The following is a 19073-nucleotide window of genomic DNA, read 5'->3' as shown; positions in this document are numbered from 1 at the left end:
CTTTTTCTATAATCTTTTATTAATCCCCTTTTTTTATCTCATTTGTTTTTTCTTGTTAATTTCTTTGCTGATTCTCTGTTAATCCCAATATATTTCCTCCGTTAACTATTATTTGCAACAAAGGGAGCGTTTGCGCACTCCTAAAAAGGAAAAAAAAAACATTTGTTGCACATAATAGTTAGCATCTCGTTTTAATCGTTAAAGTAGCTATTATGATTCTATTTATGCATATGTATTCAATATATATGTCTGTTAGCTTAACCTATGATGCAGATTGACAATTTTCAAGTTGTACACACGAAAGTCAAACCAAAAATCAATAACCTAATACGGAGTATACTTTATACTTCGTATATGATCCGCCTTTATAATCCGTATTGAACACATCTTCTAGTTTGAACAAATCTCTAATGTTGTTACTTAATTTCAGTTTAGTAAAAATAAGTTCAGTTCAGTAAAATTCAGTTTTCTTAAAGAAGAATTACAATAGAAAATCAGTAAAAATAATTTCAGTTCAGCAAAAATAATTTCAGTCCTATAGAACATGGGATTACCAAGTTAAATTCAATTGTATAGTGATATCCCATGTGGCCACGTGTGTGTCAACTTAGAAATTAAATTGCAAAGTGGGTTCCATTTTTATTATTCTAATTATGATTCTCAACAAATTCAGTTGTAAAATCAGAGCAAGAATTCAATCTCAACAGCTTACGTAATGTCACCTGCCAAAACTTACTTGAAATGTCATTTTTTCTGTACTGTCAAAAAACTGACATAGGAAGCCTCTTCTACTGTACTAAAATTTCCTTTGTCTACTAAATGACATGTACAAACACTTGTATCTGATTAACTACTGATGTTTCATTAATTTAGTCATAGCTGCCAAGAACATTGATTAACAAGTATCAGACTTATCTCTTAATGACTTAATGAATGTCCGAAAACTAGATGTCACATTGTCCCAATCTCTTCTAGTAAAATACCAATAGGTTATGAAACTTATGATTTCGCTAAACATTCATCAGTACAAATGGAGTGGCTGTGTTATGACTGATCTTCGCTGCATTAAAGCAATTGCCTAAGTCAAAGAAAAAAAACCATCCTAAATTAAGCTAATGGTTAAAAAAAGTGAACTTTTTCCGAACATATTAGTACATGGTATACGTGACAATTTTGAACGGACGAAGAATTGATTATGGCAAGTGTAAGAAAGTGACCACACTACTACTATGCTGCAGGTCCATAAATTGCTTTTCTAAAGTGTATCCTCTGAATTTAGCAAATTTTTTGGGTCCATTATTGTCCAATTTCCTTACAACCTGTGAGTCTCATATTGCTAGTAACAACTCTACAAATGAAATTATGCTTAGCTTTGTGCCAACACCATCCTACATAATGCCTGCAAAATCTATTAGGTGACTAGCCTTAGTATCTTAGCATGTTGCACTATTGTATGTACTCACTACATTATTTCATACAATCCTGTTATCATGCTAATCGAAAATCTTATAAAGCAGGTAAGATGGATTCAGGATCATGAGATCGTTTTCTATCCTTAGCTTTAAACCCAAAAAACCCGTGTTAACATACAACTAATTTTACCAAACAATTAATATCATCGATCAACTAACTGAATGAACGAGCTATATAACATCCGTTAAATGCAAACATCTACATCTTGACACCACATTATAAGATGAGCAAGGTATATTAGCCCCATCAACAAAACTTGAATGATGATTGAAGCCTTTTGTTTACAAAGATCTTGGGACCAGCAAACAACTAGGCCACTCTAATGAATGAATTAATCCTACTTTAATAACAATAAAAGAAGGTATAACACAATAAGATTGTAATCCTAAAATTCAATCATATTAACAAAATCCCCTGTTCATTGTTGTTGCTTTCATTCATGAAAATTGCCCTACATTTTCGGGAATCGCATGGTTTTATCCAATAATTGATCATGATTTACTTAGTGCTTGAGAGCTATTATGTGACCTTTATAAACTTTTACCCATCTTCCACTTATTGCCTTTAGCTTTTCTTCCTTAATCAATGCCACTATCTTTTTCTTACAAATTTACCAACTAGATCTATTGTTAACCTTCAGGTAAAAAATTGGTGATTTTATGATCCCTTGTTATACTACATAATACAGATAATAATTTGAATGAAACTTCCTATACGTACACGGTACATAGTACACATTCATTGTAGATAACTAGATATGAAAATATCGGATACTACTTTTGGGATGCATGGTCATCGCGTGTACATATTGTATCATTTTTTTTCTTGTTGTACTGTGTATCTTGAGACGAAGGGAATAAGTACTTTGTCTTTTGTATTAGAAAGATTTATTACGCTGATGACTTATAAAAGTACAATTAAAGAAATGAGAATAATGTAAAAATTAAATTTACTTTGAATAATACTAGTTAAATTATAAGATTATTTCCAGAGGACTAGATGGTTATTTAGTACATGACTCATTCTTCTATTTAGCCTTGTTCATAATACGTTAGTAGTTGAAGTTAGAGAGGGAAAAAGAAAAAAGAAAAGAGAGCAAATGTTGTTTAGGAAAACCATGCAAAAAACTAAAAATTTCTTCCAGAAATCTCTGCAAAACATCAGAAACTTCCTCTTTGGAAGCTATGATAAGATACCCAGAACCTTATTCTTAAACCCTTTATCTTGCAGCAGCATTAACCAAAGAAGCCATCACCTAGATCAAATCTATCCAGACTTCTTCAACTGCAACCAATCATCAGTTTCCGGTCACACTGACCGAGCCAATGCTGACAGTTCAATGAAGCAATTTACCAACACTGATGCTCATGACAGCACTGAACCAATCAGAACTGCACAGGATACAGCTGATGAGACCGCGAAACAAATTGAAGGTCCTAAGAAAAATCAGCCTTCTACTACAACTTCAACTTCTTTTAGGTATGCAATTGCAAATGGTGATGCTTACTTACTAGCACAAAAAATGAAAGAATTAGATATGATGGATGTAAGGGATGTGGATCATACATTGGATGTTGAAGAAGCTCTTCACTACTATTCGCGCCTTACTTGTCCAGAGTATGTAGATATTGTCAACAAGTTCTTCATGGATATGTACGCGGATTTTCACCTCCCACAACCTTCAATCAGCATAAGCTCTTCGAGCAGCAGGAGACTCGGTCCCTTAGCACTTTAACCAGATTATTTACTACATATATATATGATCTGATCTTCATCTCAAGGTCTCATTATATTCTTCTGATTGTCTATTTTTTTTTCTGTTTTCCTTCCATTTCAACCCCTGGAGTATTGTGTGCTTAATTGTCCAGTGTGTGTTATTGTACTACCTTTTATTATGTAATGAGATAATAAGGTTATCTACAAACAAAAAAGTTGTAATCTGAGCTTTTTGTTAAATCTTTAAATTTCTTGCTGAAAATGAACAAAAAAACTGTTGTTTTTGCGGTAAAAAGAAAGTCTCAATCCTTCAAAATACACAGCTGATAGTACATTGACTGAATATGGATTGTTTTTTTTAGCATGAAATTAAAACTTAGCTACAATTACAAGGCATGGATACCAGACAGTCAAACTATCTGCAACAGAAATGAGCCTGACTTCAGAAGTTACAGAACTGGATAGGCACGGAACAATCAAGCAAACCAGCTCCGTATAATGTAGGGGCTACTAGTGAAGAATCGTGTAGTGAATCTCTTACAATGCTGTGAGCTCTCTTGGATTTTAGATAAGCAGGAAAGTAAGCTCAAATCACAAGCTGGTTTCGCTTGCTGGTTTGAAACTCTTATACCAATAATTCTTAGAAGGGTCAGAAAGGGGTTTGACATCAGGATATAAAACTGGTTAGACAAAGCTGTAATCCTTTCGCGAAACTTTAATTATGTCATTTCAAAGGCACAAAGCTGAATTCATGACTTTTTGTGCATTAACTCAGTGTATTGTAAGTTGTGGTTGTCCAAATATAGTGAAGAGAAGAAAGAAGCTCATATTATGTAACTTTGAAAGTTTGCTGTTTTTTTATGATGTATCAGAACATTCTATTCACATATGGTGGCACAGAGTTGGATGACATTTTCGACGATGTTTTGATAGAGACATCTGGGTATGGGGAGGGGCAGACCGGGCAGTGAGATGAGTAAATCTACTCATGGATAAATATTCCCAAAAATAGTCAAATTAGGGAGTGAAAAAGGGATGAAGATATTTCTAGTGTCAGGTTTGAGCTGTGAAGGTAGAGCTATACCTATTTCGAGTAATATTAGTACTTGCAACTGTCAAAGGAGGGAATTGGAGGGAAGAAGTCACTACTACCTCATAGGATAGTAGGTACAAATTAAGTAGAGTTTTGCAATAGGAATAATAGTTGAAATTTGAACACAAGGGAATGAATATTAATATTGGAGCTACTTACTTGAAGATTTTAGGAACAGCTATGTATGGATGGCTTAGAAAGCGATGCCAATCTAGGACCATCCTACCATGGCTTAATTGTAGGCCTGGACCCTCAACCCCTGAGTCCGTTTTAAGAGATCCTTTATGTTGAACTTCAGGTTGAAATACATTACTATGATGACAAAATTAAGAGATTGAGGTTGAGAAACTGCGAGGTGTTTTAGCCATTTACAGGCGAGCAATGCCAAGATATTCTTTGGCAGGTGAACTGACTGAGTTACTGTAGGATTTCTAGGATAAGAGGAAAGATAAAGGAATAGCTTGTGGACATTGTTCTCCAAATTGTCATCAGGTGCTAAATATAGCAGAAAAAACTGTGGTTGAATGAATTACTGATGCATAAAATTTGGTTTCAGAGTTATCTGCAGAAAAGTTTTTGTGAGAAGTCATTGAATGAGATAGGGTTATCCTGTCCATCCAGAGAGGCTTTCCAAGGGCAATTAAATTGCAAGAAGAATTACTTGGGACATTTTCCTAGGTGAAATCATTCCTAAATAATTTGAAGTAGGGATTGTATAAAGCAGAAGTTAATTAAAAAGTGCACTCCAAACAAGTTCAGTTAAACATAGAGAACAAGCACTTCATATTATAAAGTGATGCAGGAAATGATGCACATTGAACCATATCACCAATGGTCGTGGCTAAAAGTTATCTTGCTATACCATCATCAGCTATCTTAGATATCATGCAAAAAAGCTCGGCTGACAAATAATATACAGTGGTCAAGGGAGGTTATTTTACTAGAAATCTTTACAAATGCATGCTTAACTATGATGAAATACCTCTTTCTCATAGTATGTTTATATGTAACATATCCTCTCCTGGCCATAATACGAAACAATAACACGAAGAGAATAAGCAAGGCTTTCTCCAAAAGCGAAAATCATTTCCAACTTGGTAGCAGCTGCAACGTATGAGCAGGAGGGTTAAAAAAATTCCTGCAGGCAGCAGGCATATCAACAAGGCACAACAATCCTGCAACAGAAGCTTGTCGATAAACAATTGATGGAGTTGCACTATGTAGAAAGCTGCTCTATGAAATCCAGCTTCTTCAATAGACACAATGAGATCAATAAGCTGTTGATGACATCAAAATATCATTCTCCTTCAATCGTTTTTGGAAATTAGCTAAGCGTGTCTGCAGCTGCATAATGCCAGAAGCCTTCTGAGATAAAATGGCATTGAGTCTAGTAATGTAATCATCAAGCTGATTCCCCGGTTGGTCTGCTTCAACCAACAAATTCATCTCCTGCGATTTGAAAAAATTAATATATTGAAGGATTCAGGATTTTATCTAGTCTAAAGTAGAAAAGATATAATGCAATGAAGCTCAGGCTTGAGTGCACATAAACAATATAACAAAATATGTCAAGAGATGCAAGTTATTTCATGACATGGCTCATGTACATGTGACATGTACATACCTCTCTTACAATATCCATAGTCTCCTCAACTTGTCTTCGGTGAGCATTGACAAGATCCTCTTCTTCCTGTAAAAATTTAAATCATATTCTGGTCAAGAAAGGATTCATCGCTTCAGATTTAGAGCCACCATCAACAGTATTAATTGTACCTGCAAGAGGTCACTCAAGTCATCATCATCTGAATCAAGATTCTTTGTCTCGACTTTGGGCATGCCTTTCCATTTTGCCTGACCCTTGACAGTCCTTAATTTATCCTCAGAAGCATAGGCGCTTGAGTCAAGCTTTCCATTTTTCTTCATGGCAACTTTTGGATGATCATACGTTTCTTCAGGAATATCATACTCATCTCTCTCAACAGGTTGGGGCCAAGAATCATTGCTGTCATCCTTAAGCACAGCTTGTAAACCAGAAGATAGTGGAAAATTTGTCGATTCCCTTAAATTTGCAGTAGGAAGTGAATTGTCCTTCTTTGCATTGTTTCCTTTAGAAAGGCCCTTCACCCTGTAGAGAGTCAGATACACATTATCTCAAATTTTTTTTTAACAAAAACTCCTTTGGAAATTTCAATTATACTATTGTAGTGAAAAACATAATTGTGCAATCACATCAAGCCCAGTCAGGACCTCAGGGGAATTTTTTTTACATCCTAGGATACTCAGGATAGTTAATCTTTTAGAGTACTCCCTCCACCCCCCAAATAATATTCCCAATTTTCCAATTCCTTATTCCATTAACCCTTCCCTCCCACTTTTTATTCTTCTTTCTCTTTCCTTTCCACTCGTAAAACAAGAAAAATAAATAAACAACTTCCACTAGCTTAGATTTAACTCGTTCTTTAAACTTGTAGTTTACACTGCAACATATGCTCCATCTTAAGAGCTCTCCCAGACATATATGCCCAAAATATATAGGAAGACTACCATGGGATGAAAGTAAAACTCCATATTTCCTTCAAAAAAAAAGTAATACTCCATATTAAACAAATCAAAATAATTATCCTCTGCATCCCAAGAAACCTTACTCCTCTTTGACTTTTTGCACTATTATATACTTTGACCTTTTTTCTTAATAATATATATATATATATTAATGTTGTTATATAGTCTCGACGTATATTTTCAGATATTAACTTGTTATAGTTTTTACTAATGAATAATTAAAAATAATGACAGTCAAAGCTCTGTGTTGGCAAACTTGCCTCTACTTGGCCAAAAGAATAGGGCAAGGATTTATGGGTTGATGGGGCTAAAAAATTATCGTGTTGAGAAAAAGTAAATTATCTATATGTATATACTCTACACTTTGTACAAGTATATTACATTAATTATTCTTTTAATTATAATGATATCTACCATTTATATAAAATGATGTTTACCATTCAATTAAACAAACCAGTTTATTTAAAATTGAAAGAGAGTCATGCTAGTGGGTGCAATTCTATCTGTAGAAAAAAAAAAATACCTGTCAGCATATCTCAGTGTGTTAAGAGTGTGTTCACATGAGCCGGAACTTGGGGAAATGCAAGAAATCATTACAGTCCTTGAGTTTCCAACAAAAGAGTCCCTCAACACCTCAGTCAATTTACTCCCTCTGAAAGGTATATGATTTTGGTCGTTGTCAAGAGCTCTGATGCATTCCTTCAAGGCAAGCAAGCTTTTATTGATTTCAGCTCCTTCTATCCTGTAAAATTGAATGGGTGAAAAGACTGAGACAAGCAAAAAAGATGGAGAACAAAAAGAAAAATGCATGGTATACAACAGATTAAGTTATATAATGGCATAGTCACCAATGGTTTTAAATTTAAACTTGAGACATCAAAACTGCACATTTGAAGTAGTTATCTGACATTACAAAACTATATTACACTCACTGACTCACAGTTGTGCTTCATATTAGAATTGACTCAAAAACCAGCCAATCAATCAAGTGGTAGCATAGAATATAATGATATTGTGCTGCTTAGCCACTTACACAACTCTATTCTATTGAAGCTCACTATGGTTATGGGTGAAAAAAGAATCAAGTATTAATATACTCCAACATGCCCTAAATTCACTCGAGAAGTTACCACCAACCATGATAGGACCTTTTAGGCTTTGAATCCAAAAATCTAGAAAGTATGTTATGCTTGCAAGACACAACAATAGGATACTACACTAATAGTTTAAAATGCAATGGGGCCTACACCGTTCCATCAATTCACTTGGGCCAAAAATCTAAAGTTAACAATTTCAGATCAGTTCCCCTAGAGTTATCAAGTCAAATAACTCCAAGCTATCGGTAAGACCTAGTTTTTTTTTCTAAGATATGGATGCAATGCACCAAAGTCTGAAAGGAAGCACAATTTGGGTCTGAACCAAAAGTAAAAATTTGTTCAAGTTAATAAAAAATCTGACATATTTTTTAAATCAACCACATACACAGAGACAGGATATACGGTCAAGTAAATCGGAAATCAGACATACTTTCCAAACTACAACAACTACACACAAAAGAGAGAGTAACAATGACTAACAGTGGGAATCTCTTTGAATTATACAAGGGGAAGAATAACTAATCAATAAGAGGTAAAATGCATTACCTGGTCTGTTTATCATTGTCTGTCGTATCTGCACCTCGTTCACTCCCGGCAAGATCAATGAAAGAAAGTTTTCCAACTAGTCGTGGAGGCTTTGTATCGGCTTTATCAACTGATCTTTTGATAGCAAGCTGAAGTATAGCATGTGAGCGGGAGGACTCTTCGTTAGCACCAGTAGTCCCAGTACTTCTGGTGGCACTTCCTATCTCTATGAGCTCTTTAATCATCTCCACATCTGACACTTTATATTCTTGCAATCCTACTATGCACACTTGTTGCTTTCCATCTTCTCTAATGAAAAGCTTTCTACAAATTTGAGCTTTAGCTTTAGAACAGATTCAAGCAACTAAGCAGGTAATGCAAGAAGTGCAAACTTAAATGAAAACATGAAGCAACTCACTTTCGCTCATTAAGGAGATCGAAAAGCTTTCCACCATATATCTCAAAGAAGCTGACAAACAAATGAAAACCCTGATCTCTGTAAGTGTGATGCATTAGCCGTAGAATATCTCTGGAAGCTCTAAGGGGCAAAGGCTTCATCGTATAAGTCTTTCCACTTCCTGGAATGCAAAAGCAGCACATAGAATGATTACATTCATGTTGAGCACCCTCGTATCAATGCAGCATTACAATCCACATGAATGTTCAGCCCTTGACCACCAATTAAACATAAACAAGGAAATTCAGAGACAGAGTCTACCTATGAACATATTGCAGATATAAAACCAGTATCCTATCAACTCAAGACAAGGTGGAGAATGTAAAGCTATATACAGTCTCTATTTCTCCGATATTTCCTTATACTACTACATCACTATTCAAGCACCAGAGCTGGTCTTAAGACTCAAGATATAAAGTTTCTATACTTCACATGATATTCCTCCGATAATTCCTTATACTGCTATGTCACACTATTCAAGCTCCAAAGCTGGTCTTAAGAATCAAGCTCGCATCCAAGCAGAAACTGAACAATATGTCTACTGAATCTCACATGCTCATCACAGTGAGCTATTGAGCATAAAAACCAAAACTATGCCTAAACTGATTCCAGCAAAATAAAACGTAAAAATAATTCAACTACATATAACGCTAGCATTCAAGGATTTACAAGTATGACAAAGTAGACAAACGGTCAATCCTAAACTAGGAACTACTGACTCACCTGTTTGTCCATAGGCAAAGCACGTGGCTTTCGTGCGTTGGAAGATAATAGGTACAATGGGCTCCACAGTTTCATGGTAGACCTGGAGCAAAAAGAAATATAGGATTGATTTGTTAAAGATATGAAAGCCACCACCAAGAATAATATGATAAATTAATAATCTATCATCTCACTTGTGTCACCTCACCTCATCATTTGAAACTTCTTCATCCAGCACAGCATCAAAGACAAAATTATGCTTGTCCACATATTCTGTCAGGTCAACCTGTCAAAAGAGTTTAATTTTGCATTTGATACATCAGATTTAACAATTGCCTACAAACATGTCAAAAGTACAGAGAACAAGTCATTAAGAAATTTTAAGCAGTTGCAATACTTATTAATATAGGGAAGCAGTCAAGCAACACAAGAAGAAGCATGATGAGTGATGATTACTTTGTCCTTTGAAAATCCATAATTTAAAAAAGCGGAAAGCAAATAAACATCAAGTGCGCTATGTCCTGTGTTTTTGTTACACTTGAAATTTACTAAATAAATGCATGAATTGTGTGCAATAAAATCCTCATTTCACTTAAACAGAAGAAAATGCTCATCTTGACTGCTTAATATTCATCAAAGTAATCAAAGTGATTGAGAGAATCAGAATGGCAGAGGGCGAACAGCAGAAGAAAAAATAGGGCAATCATAGATCAAGATAATCATTTCACTTTCATGGAAAAAAGTGTTCATCTAGCCTGCTTAATATTCATCAAAGTAATAAAAAAGACGGGGTCAGAACGGCAGAGGTAAACAACAAGAGAAAACTTAGAACAATTATAGACCCGTAAATTTTGCCACTTCAACATCAGATGATTATGTGACTGAAAGATCACTTTTTCCAGCCAAAAACATATATAGGGCCAGATTGTACAGCATGTCAGCATTTAACCCTTTACTTAAGGAAAACAAAAAAATAAGAATGCAATCAAAGATTGGAATTTATCAGCAACACGCACCTTCAATTTAGTTTCATGAACCGTCAAAGAGTTGCCAAGTGTATCAATAATATCTTCCTCATTTTTAGTCAGCTCCTTTTTGTTAAGAGGCCTCTTCCGAACCTACACATGCATATAAGGAAAAGCAAAAAAAATAATGAGTCCACCAAAACATAAAAACAACAACAAAAAAAGACACATAGAGTAACAACACAAAAAGACATGCATCTCTACAAGCCCAACACCGGAGAACAAAAACTGTGCTGCAAATTTGTTGTCTGATTGTGTTAATTAATAACAAAGTATGAGTATTAATCAAGTTAATAGCCAATCGATTTCAGAAGTTGTTAAGCATGCATTATACTCACTAGTTTAATGGTAATGGCTAGATACTACATGTATATCATTAGTCAATTATCCAGAAATTTCAGTCTTTCTGGGATTTTCAACCAATACTTGAGAAACAGATATTTTTCCAATATATACCAAGCATCAACCCATAGCATTCCAGTCACTCATATTGTACTTCACGGTTTCTAATTTGTTATAAAACATGTCTCCCAAGCTATTGAGGAAGTGAAACTGGTAGTAGATCACCAGAAGAGGATAGATCTACTGATTACATTAATAGCTTAGCCTGAGAATGTGTAACAACACAAATTTTTGAAACTAACAGAGGAAATATTGAACAGAATGTGAGATCTTTATACTTAGGTTGGGTGAAAAAGGCATACCACAACTTTGATTTTTGCAACAGAATTACTTCTATCCTTTTCCACAGCAACACTTTTCAAAAGATTGTTCTCTTGCATACCACGAGCCCTATTAGTCCCATTCTGCTTGCTTGTGGGAATTTCAAAGTCGTCAAAACTTCGGCTGTGGATGGATTGATACATAGAGCCATTGTACTGACCAGGAGCAGGCATCTGCAAAATTACAGACAATAAAGCATTTACTGGATCTGGAAGAAACATGAAAAAGAAATGTGCATGTTATCATGAATAGTTTTTCCAAACTACCAACACATCTCAGGCTCTCAGCAAGCCAACTGACAAAAAAACCATATTGTACAAGCATGGATGCATCAGAACCTTGAAGCCAAAAGGAATGACAACAATTTCAGTTATTGATCGACTCCGTAGTATTTCTAAATGCTGTTTTTGAAAGATCTGCTATCCCTAATTGCAGAATTTAGACAACAAGGATTGTAGACCCAGGAAAGCTAATGGTTTCAGAATGACCTTTTGAAAAACAAATTTGATAAATCACTTCAGAACTAATGCCCTACCATGTTACAAAATTACATTACCCTAACAAACACACCCAACTACCAAGAAAGACCTCAATTCACCTACTGAAGCAAGGTGGCAGACCTGAAAGATTACCAATAAAGAAACACATGCCCTGCAAATTAGTCTACAGAAACTCTACAATTGTCTTCCAATGAACCTTCCAAATTAAAACTTCTGACCTTTTTATAAAAAGATCAAATTTTACAATAAACAATGTTAAAATTGGTTTTAAGGTAATCCTCTTAAAAAATAATCAATATCAATCAATAATGTAAAGTAGTGTGCATTGGAAAACAACCAACTGGTGTTACGAAATGTGAAAACTCCTAACAACACACCATCCTCATCTCTCAAAGCAACATCCCGGTTACTTGAATTTCACTCTTTAACCAAACAATCTTATTTATAAATATAGAATGCAATCCAACACGAAACCAAAAATGGCATTGAGAGAGACAAGGAGATTTATTACACACCCACCTCAGTCAGGAGTTCAGTATCATGAGAGTGAAGATCTAAAAGACCGGGACTGAAATCATTCGGCGAAATCTGGCCCTCACTGTTCTTCCTCGAAATCCGGGACGAATTCACCGGTGGTGTTGATGGCTCCGTATAAAAGTCCCCACTGCCGTTGCCATAACCTCTCTGCCCATTCCTACTTCCCCTTGTTCCTTGCCCATAATACCCATAGTCCTGCATTCACCATTTCTAATCATTAAACTAAATCCCTAAACTTTCCCTAAATTTCACATTACCCCAGAATATTTGAAGCCATTAAAACCTAATTTCTACTGTTTGATTATATTCAGTCAAAATTTCCAACACCCAGATAAATTTGACACTAATTAGCCCAGCAATTCAGTGCCCATAAACTTACATTAAGTCAAAATCACATAAATTTTAAAATATAGCATTGCACTAACTCAAACAACTATAAACCCCAAATTCTACTTATTTATAATTATTCAAAAAATCAAACACCCAGATAAATTCAACACAAATTAACCATAAATGTCCAGTACCCATAAACTTAAATCAACTCAAAACCAATTAAATTTGAAGGAAAAAAAGAATTAACTCAAACAATATCAAATTTGCATCCACAACATTCAAACTTAAAAAATATCAAATTTGCAAAATGTAGGAATCAGATCTAACCTGTTGAGCCCCATTAGACTGAGCCCAAAACCCATTATCCAAAAAATTATCAGAATGTTGCCTCTGATGATGGGCAGTTGAAACCCCAGATCTCTGCGTTTGCCTATTGTTGTTCATCTTCAATTTATCAGAGTATAAAACAACTGAAGAAATTTCTCTCTTCTTAAATTTTCTAGAGAGAGAAAATCAATAAACCCATGAAGTTTCTTAGCATTTACTCCAAATTACAATTGATTGTTCGCAGATTTCAGTCTCACTCTCACTTTTGTGGAGGAGAGAGAAAAGAAAGAGGATTCAAAAAAATTTGAAGAGGGGGAGGTGGCACGTGCGAAATGCATTGCACACATGTGAGGTTTTTGATTGGTTGAGAAATGGGAATGAGACATTCTTGAGGAAAAAAGGGCCCACTTTTTGAATTTTTTGGCATGTATTGACCGTTGCACATGGTGGGGTCCAATTTTTAAATTGAGCTAAATAATCACCGTTTTTAGATGGTTCATTATCCAAAATTATGAAATATGGAGTTTGAGACTTTTTAGGGATTAAATAATTTTTATTTTTAATGTACTAATTGCTTGTGTTTGAGGGTACTTTGATTATTAATTTGATGAAGCTTTAATTTTGCATGATCTTGAGTCTTGTTTTTCCTTTCTTACAAGACATTGAATAGAGCCATGATATAATGAATTTACAAAAATGCATTATTTAAAGGAAAATGTTATACATATCCTTAAGGCTACATATAAGTATTAAATTTATACTTGAAAATCGTAAAAGTTAAGAAATCATCAAAATATAAACACTAATAACACTGATTTACGCGTGTTTTTGTCATGAATTCCTAATTTTATACAAGTTCCAAAAGTATATTTAATGCTTATATATAGCCCTTAGGGCTACGTATAACATTACCCTTATTTAAATGTTATGTCTTATACCGTATGTTATGGAGACACAGGGTATGATTGTAGGCATGAAAATTTTATCAAGTATTGTTCATATTATTCATGTCAAAGTCAAATAGTTGACTCGTGTATATTGACTAAATAATTAATCTGGGTTACTTTGGCCCATGTTATTTATTTTAGTTAGACTCATTTAATTATTAATAAAGTCCATCGAATTGGATTTAAATAGAATTTAAATGGGTTATTCATAAAATGAGGTGAAAATGGATATGAGGCTCATTTAATGGTCACCTTGAAACCCTAGCTTGATAGAACTCGATAAATAGAACTCTCCTCCCTCATTTCACACACATGAAAAATTTAGAGATAAACCTAGAGTAAACAAGGAGATAAAAAAAAAGGAGATCAAAATACAGAGAAAGTCTCTCGTATACTCAAAACCTTTCCAAAGAAAACATCTCATCAAATACTCTAAACTTATCCAATGAAATACTCTCAAAACCTAGAAGAAGAAGAACAAGTATTCAACGTGCCGTTGTACTCTAGATTATCACCCGTGGAAGAGATCAAGCCTCGACGACCCTCGACACGAAGGAAAGAAGGAATTCAAATCATCAAGAACCAGTTCAACCTCTACATCAAATAGTCATTGATCAAGATCAAGCCTTGTCGACCCTCAATCAAGAACCCAAGTCAAAGTTCTACATCCATGTCTTTGATCGAGATCAAGCCTCGACGACCCTCAGTCAAGAGTCAACTCAGCCCATGAAACAAGTTAAAGATAAAGTGGAGATCGAATCAAAGGAGCAAATTAAAGATTGTATCCAAAATTAATTATCAAATTAATAAAATTAAGATTTTGTTGCCTTTGTTTTGAATCTATATATTTGCAGATTTAAAATTTGTGTTTTACAATGATATTATCATATTATGATAATAATATAATATCTATTTTCACTTTTTGAGTAGGTAAAGGTACTAATAAAAAAAGGTTAATAAACAAATAATAATAATATGTATAGCAAAATCATAAAAGCTACCCCATACGACCTAATATATGACCAAGGGCGGAGCCAAGAGGGGGCTGGCAGGGGTCTTGGCCTCCCCCTTGGCTCAAGATATTAATTAAATTTGCTCTTCATTGTCGTTGATTTTGGTGTAGAGGAATTGGTTTTTTTCCATGTGACAGTATGCAAGTTGTCAAGGGATCAAATCTTGTAGCTACCAAAATTTGTTTTATTTTTTTAAGTAAATGTAATACGCAGGTATAATCTTGACCACCCTCACTTGGAAATTCTGGCTCCGCCACTGTATATAACAACATAATAATAAAATAGATTTACAAAAAAAAGCCAAATTTGGTACTATATTTTATGTTTACTTGGTTACTATCTTTATGATCTACTTCATCCGTCTCAAATTAGTTTGACATTTTTTTTCTTAATAATGCCTAAACCAAAAGCCAACAACAAAATGCAAATATAGATTCCAATAGTCAGAAATCCTTACTAATGGGGTTGTTTGGAATTGCCTCTCTAATTGAGATTTTCATCAAATAGTTAATTGCATTACATATTTACTTCACCACCGATTTCTAAGTTAGAGAATTTAAAAATAAATAAATAATTTAAGTTAAATGATACTCGACTCAAAACAATTTTTTACTTTATAGCGAGAGTTGCACACAGGGTAACATACATATGGATTCAATCTAAGATAAGTTATCCAATTGGGGGGAGGTACTTGATCACAGTCGAACATTGTGTTTTAATTAGACCTTGAGTAAATGAAAGAGAATGAAAGATCAAAATTGATAACATTAGAGCACTCACATCAGTGAGCATTTTTTTTGCTCATGAGCAAAAATGGTGAGCAAATTTGTTAAAAATGGTTCCCCATCAATGAGCATATTGAAAAATGCTCATGAGCATTTCTGATTTTGCTCATCCTACGAGCAAATTTGAGGATGAACAGTAACTACGTGGGGCCCAACAACTCTCTAATGTCCTTGTCAGCTCCTTCCTCCAATCAGCAAATATTACCGTTTTTAAACGGTAATTAATTTAAAACGGCTATTTTGGCCGATTTATAATTATAAAAAAAATTCATCAACGGTTATAATTTTTTTTTCTCTACAAATAGAGATCCATTTTGACATATTTTGGTATAATTTCAAAAATCACAAAAAACACTATATTATTCTTACTCCCATTTCTAGTGAGATTTATGATTTATAATTGTTTATTAGCGATTAAAATTTCAATATTATTAATTAATATTTAATAATTATATTAAGTTAAATAATAGTATAATTGTAATTAGTAGTACTAAAACTTCATTTAACCAAAACATAATTAATAATAATATGGTGATATGTAAAAGAGAGAAATGTTGGTGGGGTATGTGAAAAAGTAGGAGAGAGATTGATGAACATTTTTTTTTTGCTCACTAGTGGGATAAAATTTGCTCACAAAAAATGCTCATGGTTGGCAAGAGAGAGAAAGTGGCTAGAGAGAGAATGAGCAAATTTTTTTTTCTCACTAGTGTGAGTGCTCTTATAAGTAATAATATAAAAGGAAAAAACATATTGGACATTTGATGTGTATGTTCCTGTGATTGCTCTATAACCACCTCTTCTCTACCTTTGTTAGCTTTCCCAAATTAAATCCAAAATTTTCTTTTTTCCGTTTTAGTTCGACTGGTTCTTGGAATAATGTTATGGCATTGTTTGCTATCCTATGGGGTATTTAGCCATCCTGAAATCAGTTGAGATTTAGACCGGCGATTTAGTTGCTTGGGATAATTGATAGTTTGGCGAAGGATTGGTTCCACCATTGTGTTCAGGCTCAGGAGTTGAGGAATTCTTTTTTGGGGGGACTGTTCGGTTTGTTTGCCGAAGGTGGCGGCCATTCTGTGGCGTTGCTTTTAGAGGTTACCTAGTATTAACCCGACGGCTTGTTTGACTGTGGACGGGGCTTGGGACTGTTCCACTAATAGGGTTGGAGCAGGTTGGGTTACTATGATCTTTGTTCTTCATAGTATCTAGGTGGTGGGAGTCATGCCTTTATGGCTGGGTTAGCGTCACATTCTGAGCTCCAAGCCTGTTTGTGGAGGCTACAGTTTGCTATTCGTAACGGATTCTTGAAGATCCGGATTTATATCGATTGTGCGACCCTCCTTTCTTTCCTTTATGTTTCAGGTTCAATGGATTTTCAGTTTGGTGGCTCATTCAGGAATTACGGATGTTGGTTTATTCCCTATCGGTGTGTCAAGTTCGTAAAGTTCCTCGAGGTTGGGTTACCCCGAGTCACTGGTTAGTTGGTTGTGCTTGGCGTAGGCAATTGTTTTTTCAGTTTTAGTTCTTCCTTTGCTAGCTCTTTTGTCAAAAAAAAAATCCAAACTTTCACCACCAACTACAACTAGAGGTGGGCATGGGCCGCGGGCGGCATGAGCATGACACGGTGGTGGCCCATTCCGACACGATCCCACTAGTGGCACGACACGATGAATCGAGCTGAGGAGTGGGCCGTGGGCTGTGCCGTGAACACAATTTTTAAAAATCGGCATAAGCACGGTGGATGGCATAGTAATTTGGCCCGCTAGCATGGCAAGAGGCACGCCACGGGCCGTGCAAACGACTATATTTTGTTGCTTCCAACATCCATAAAACAGTTTTACTAAAGAAGTAAAAGAACTATAATAATAATATCAAAATTAATAATATAATAATACAAAAAATAAATTAATAACATTATTTAAATATACTCATTTTAAAAGTTAAAATAAATTTATATATTGATTTTGATAAAATTAAAAATTCTGGGCCTGACACGTCAGACACATCGGTCGTGCCGTGCTCTGGGCTAGGGTGTGCCAAATGGTGGCCTGGCATCGCACGACCCGCCAAGTTGTAGGCACGACACGGCCTGCAGTGGCCCCGCACAACACGTTGCCCACCTCTAACTACAACTTTAGCCTCCTTAATATAATCCCACAAATGCTACTTTAGATGTGTTGCCAAGCTATCTATAATCTTTTACGCCCTCCTTTGCACATAACCTTATATACACCATTACAAATCGCCTCTAACTACCTTCAATCTTTCATCCACCTCCCTCAAACCCACCAACAAAACGCTATTGTTGCAAACTTTGCCCTTCTTCATTTATTCATTTTTTTTTTGCCTTGGTTAAATTATTAACAGACACCCTTACTCATAAAGCCTAGAGCAGAGTCAAAGTGGAATGCAAGAAAATCAAAGCTAATGACTTCTCAGTATTTATTATAGGTATGTTGTTAATTGCAAGTTTGCAACAAGGGGGGTGTTAGGTAAATGAAGATTAAGAAAAGTACTTTAGAGGGTATTATGAGATCAAACTTCGAGATATTGATCATGCTCTTAATATTTGAAAGTAAAATACTAGTGTATGGATTTTTTATTTATTTATTTATTTTTTTTGGTATGAAGTGGGCGTGCCAAACTATATTTCGTTCATGTATGTGTAGAATCGTTCTCTCCATTGAGAATTAGGCCATGCTCTTTTGAGCTTATGAGTAGAGCAAGTGTTAGCAAAGTAAGGCTCTAGAGAGTAGATTTTAGCAGAGACAACAGATTATAGTAAAGTAGAGTAGACTACAACAACTCAAAAAAACTGGATCTAAGGCCCTGTTTTCATTAGATTATTTTCAGTTCAATTCAGCTCTAATAAGTTCAGTTTAGTTAGTTCAGCTCCTACTTTTCTTCTCTCATAAAATATTCAGTTCAACTCTAATAAGTTCAGTTTAACAAAGTTCAATCAATGGGAACATGTCTTAAATGTATCAATCTACAGATAATTATGGCCCTGAAATGTAATGACTACCCCACTATTGTAATTGGTTCAATATAAAATTTTCAAAGTAAATTCTTGTTTTGATTATTCTGTAAAACTCTTCCCGCTTATACTCCTCAATTCAAAACCAACCAATTAGTCAAAAACACATTTTCTAAACACTTGTCCTAACTCCTAAGATTAGTGACAATTAGTTGGGCTTGTTTGTACACTAAAATTCAAGCCTCAATCAATTTGGACATCAATTTTCACAAATCCCAAAC

General features: G+C 34.8%; 2 protein-coding genes across 2 annotated transcripts; one reads left to right on the top strand and one right to left on the bottom strand.

Annotated features, from left to right (window-relative positions):
• Positions 1 to 2461: 2461 nt before the first annotated feature.
• Positions 2462 to 4140, top strand: LOC110703359. Its single transcript, XM_021881157.1, has one exon. It carries the CDS (start codon positions 2573 to 2575, stop codon positions 3206 to 3208), a length of 636 nt encoding a protein of 211 aa, XP_021736849.1. The 5' UTR covers positions 2462 to 2572; the 3' UTR covers positions 3209 to 4140.
• A 901-nt stretch (positions 4141 to 5041) lies between these two features.
• On the bottom strand, positions 5042 to 13362 carry LOC110703357 (kinesin-like protein KIN-13B). Its single transcript, XM_021881155.1, has 12 exons — positions 13071 to 13362; positions 12393 to 12605; positions 11355 to 11546; positions 10642 to 10743; positions 9834 to 9911; positions 9647 to 9728; positions 8885 to 9044; positions 8488 to 8790; positions 7368 to 7586; positions 6056 to 6407; positions 5907 to 5972; positions 5042 to 5731 (listed from the first exon to the last, which is right to left on the bottom strand). Exons 1-12 carry the CDS (start codon positions 13185 to 13187, stop codon positions 5552 to 5554), a joined length of 2064 nt encoding a protein of 687 aa, XP_021736847.1. The 5' UTR covers positions 13188 to 13362; the 3' UTR covers positions 5042 to 5551.
• Positions 13363 to 19073: the final 5711 nt, after the last annotated feature.

This window comes from Chenopodium quinoa, unplaced genomic scaffold (genome assembly GCF_001683475.1).
Source record: "Chenopodium quinoa cultivar QQ74 unplaced genomic scaffold, ASM168347v1, whole genome shotgun sequence".
NCBI lineage: Eukaryota > Viridiplantae > Streptophyta > Magnoliopsida > Caryophyllales > Amaranthaceae > Chenopodium > Chenopodium quinoa.
The sequence above is the reverse complement of the archived record's forward strand: the minus strand, read 5'-3'. Positions and strand labels throughout refer to the sequence as shown.